The sequence below is a fragment of the Lipotes vexillifer genome, unplaced genomic scaffold, assembly GCF_000442215.2.
Source record: "Lipotes vexillifer unplaced genomic scaffold, Lipotes_vexillifer_v1.1 scaffold1011, whole genome shotgun sequence".
NCBI lineage: Eukaryota > Metazoa > Chordata > Mammalia > Artiodactyla > Lipotidae > Lipotes > Lipotes vexillifer.
Window position 1 is genome coordinate 1,907,779 of NW_006787698.1, and position 3,681 is coordinate 1,911,459.

Below are 3,681 nucleotides of genomic sequence, written 5' to 3' on the forward strand. Positions count from 1 at the left end.
CCCCCCCCGCCCACTGAGAAGCTGGTATGCAACCATGAGACGCCCGGATTCCCCACGAGACATCGTCCCCACTCCAATCTCAAGGCAGCGAGGGACAGACTCCACCTGATGGCTCAGGCCAGGCCCCCGGTCCCCAGCATGGGTGGATTTCCAGGCCCTCCCTGCTTTTGCTTCCTGCTCCCGGGAGGGAGCAGCTGCCAAGGGACTCATTATTTTGCCTAAAGCTGTGCAACACCAACACCTATTTTTGTGTCTCTTGGGGTATCTGTGCTTCTACTGGACAGTGCGCACCAAAGAAGGAAGCTGACGGCGTGGCTTGACATCTCCTCCACACCCGAGAGACTCTTGTTTTCTCGTTTCAGGGCTTCTCACCTTCTGCATTACTGACCCCGGGCGCGGGTGGTTCCCTGAGCGGGGACGGGGGCTTCCTGGGCACTGTGGGGTGTTGGTCAGCACCTCTGGCCTCCACCTACTTAGTATGAGTGGCACCTACCCCCCAGCTGTGGCAATGACAAATGTCCCCAGACACAGCCACTGACTGCCCCTCAAGCCTCTAGGAACTTCTTGCCAGATGAGCTGCTGGAAATGGCACAGAGGGACCTTAAGTCCCTGGGGCTGGGACAGGTCTTCCGAGAGGGCCAGCACGTGGGGTCCAGAACCCAGATCCCCTGCCACTGCCACATGCTCCCCACCCCCGACTCAAAGTCCCCAGACTAGACCAACACACCTGGGGGGCAGCCAGGAGGTGACAGATCCTGTTGCCTCCTGTGGGAGAGAAAACGGTATCTTTCCACCTGCCCTCCTTGAAAAAAACAAGGCGATGGCTCTCAATTGGGGGTGACATGGTCCCACGGGGAACATTCAGGACCGTTGGGGATGCTTTTGGTGGTCATCACTGGGGGCGGGGAGAGGGGATGCTGCTGGCATCTAGAGGGCGGCGGCTGGGGATGCTGCTCAACACCCTACAGTGCCCAGGACGGCCTTCCACAACTAAGAAGGATCCGGGCTGAACGATGCTAGTGCTGAAAGAAACCCTTAAGTAAGCACATAAAAATCTCTCCGGCGACCTGGAAAGCATCGGATCCTAATGTCTGCTTGTTCCTTGGCTATAAACACGTCAGCTGTCAGGGCTAAGTTGCCTCTCTGAGCCTGGCTCCTGGAAGAACGAGGGAGCCTGCCGCCAGGAGCCATGGCTCAGCCCCACACTGGCAGGGGTGGGGCAGGGTGGGGGGCAGCCGGCCGGGGTGCTGCCAGGAGTCAGCAGCACAGCACGGAAGGGACGCAACAAGCAGCTGCTGGGCGCTGAGGCCTAGGACCACCCCAGACACGGCCCACACTCCCCATCCCCGGGAAAATGAACCTGGGGGAGGCGTAAAAAGGTCCCTTCACTGGGTCAACAGCTCATCCGGCCTTCTGACCACATACCTTAACTCTGTCCCTCAGGTTCTGCCCGAACACAAACGCCTGCTGTGCACGCTGCTGCTCCTTCTCGCAGCTCTCCTCAGAAGCACCGCTAGACTCATTTTTCTGTGAGTCTTTCTCCTGCTCAAAACAAGCAAACAGAACAACTGAACAGTAGCAACACATCAGCCCTGAGAAGCGAGATGAGCCATCTCACACCACTGCATTTGCCTGGCGTGAATCCTGTGGCGTGGGCCCTGGGGTGGGGGACCAGGGAGACGCCCTAGGGCTGGGTGGGACCAGACCTCTCCAGGGAGGGGAGGGGCGAGGTCTTGGCAGTGCCCTCGTCACCGGAAACACTGGGTGGAGACAGTGGGGTGGGGGGGTCACGTCCAGGTCTCCCTCCAGCTCAGAGCCCTAGCCACCAGCTTCTGAGAAGCAGTAATGCTGTGGGAATGATTCCTTTTTCCAACTCCACTAACTGTGGTTTCAGGGTGGGGGGGCTCAGGGACATCTGAAGATTGAACTGGAGATGTTCATTTTCACCATTTGAGCCTGAACATCCGGCGGCGGTATGGTAGCGGGTGGGGGAGGCAGAGGGTGGAGAACCTCAGGCAGCGAGCGACCTGTCTGCTGAAACGGGCAGAGTGGAGATAAACACACGGGTGCAATCTGTCTCCGTACGTGGAGCCCTGGATGTGTTGCTGCAACTCGGATTTCAAGTCCGTCTCTGCCAACCCAAATGCAGGCTCTTGATTAAATGCCCCTTATTTTCAGCTGCTATGCAACACTACTGGAAAACATATGCATCTGGCCTATATAATCCCAGAACCTGGAGGACTTTTTTTTTTTAAAAAAACAAACGATTTCTGGGCTTCCCTGGTGGCGCAGTGGTTGAGAATCCATCCGCCTGCCAGTGCAGGGGACATGGGGTCGAGCCCTGGTCCGGGAAGATTCCCACATGCCGTGGAGCAACTAAGCCCGTGTGCCACAACTGCTGAGCCTGCGCTCTAGAGCCCACGAGCCACAACTACTGAGCCCACGTGCCACAGCTACTGAAGCCTGCACGCCTAGAGCCCATGCTCTGTAACGAGAAGCCACCGCAATGAGAGGCCCGCGCAACGGAGTAGCCCCCTCTTGCTGCAACTAAAAAGAAAGCCTGTGCACAGCAACAAAGACCCAACGCAGCCAAAAATACGTAAATAAATATATAAAAATAACAAAAATAAATAAATAAAACAAACGATTTCTGAGCGGACTCCCAAGCACACTTCTGCCACTAGAAGCAGCACATGTGTATGAACCCCTGAGGAACTGCTCGGCTGTGGAAAAGGGACGGGAGACATCTCTCCATGTACAGCGGTACAAGGCCCCAACAGACTACGTGCGTAGAAACGAAACAGGCCTTGGGCTATCCGGCCCTCAGTGCCAGAGCCCTGCTCGTGGCCCCTTTCTCTCAAAACCAACTGTGGAGTTCCTGGTGGTCTGGTGACCTGGCCAGTCAGTTGTGGTTACACATGGAGACCTCTGAGCAAATCAGGATGCTTTAGCATGGGCCAGCCTGGATACGGCCCAGAGCGGCCAACAGCCCACGCGCCCGGTGAGGCCCTGAGAAGCTTCACGTGCAGTGCACTCCCTGCCCCATCGCCGACGGACCTCAAGTGCTGGCGCCTCGTCAGAGGGACTCCTCCGGGCGGGGTTGTCAGGTGAAGCCAATGTCGCTGCCCCCGGGCAGTCTGCCGGGACACTGACCCCGTTGGTGCCGCTGCTCGGGACTGTGGGGAGAAAAGGACAGCAGACATCTCAGAGGTCAGCCCGGACCACCTTCAGCACCGCTGCCTTCTACCATTTGGGCTGACAGTGTAATGTCTCCTTCTTAAAGGAAAGGATCTGGAATCAATACTGAAAGCCACAAATTCTTAGGTTAGAAAAACCCAAACCCAAAACTTAACGCCTCACAAAAGAATCCATCCTTTATTGCTTATTCCACAAAGAACCATGTGAATTTTCAGTTCATTTAGAAATACTACTACTTAGGCGAAAAAAAAAAAAAAAAAAGAAAACATATTTGGGGAATAATTATGAGTCTTATAAAACTAGTTTTACTAATAGAGTCTTTTTTCTATGCACTTTCTCCTTTAAACAGTTGAGATTATGTGACATGTACAACTTTAAATCTGGCTTTGTTTAGTATTAGACCAAAACAATTTTCCATGCAATTAAAACCCTTCAGAAATATTAACTATTTTTGCTCCCGATGAAGAGCTCTTGAATTGTAGG

The 3,681-nt window shown here is 54.7% G+C and overlaps 1 protein-coding gene across 1 annotated transcript in view; it reads right to left on the bottom strand.

Annotated features, from left to right (window-relative positions):
• The window catches only part of RANBP3 (RAN binding protein 3), a 39,087-nt gene that overhangs the window by 7,959 nt on the left and 27,447 nt on the right, over positions 1-3,681 (bottom strand). Inside the window, exons 11-12 of the mRNA XM_007460732.1 lie at positions 3,058-3,176; positions 1,426-1,542 (exon numbers count right to left, since the gene is read on the bottom strand). Of these exons, the coding sequence (XP_007460794.1) occupies positions 1,426-1,542; positions 3,058-3,176 (236 nt within the window). The remainder of the gene's footprint in view (positions 1-1,425; positions 1,543-3,057; positions 3,177-3,681) is intronic.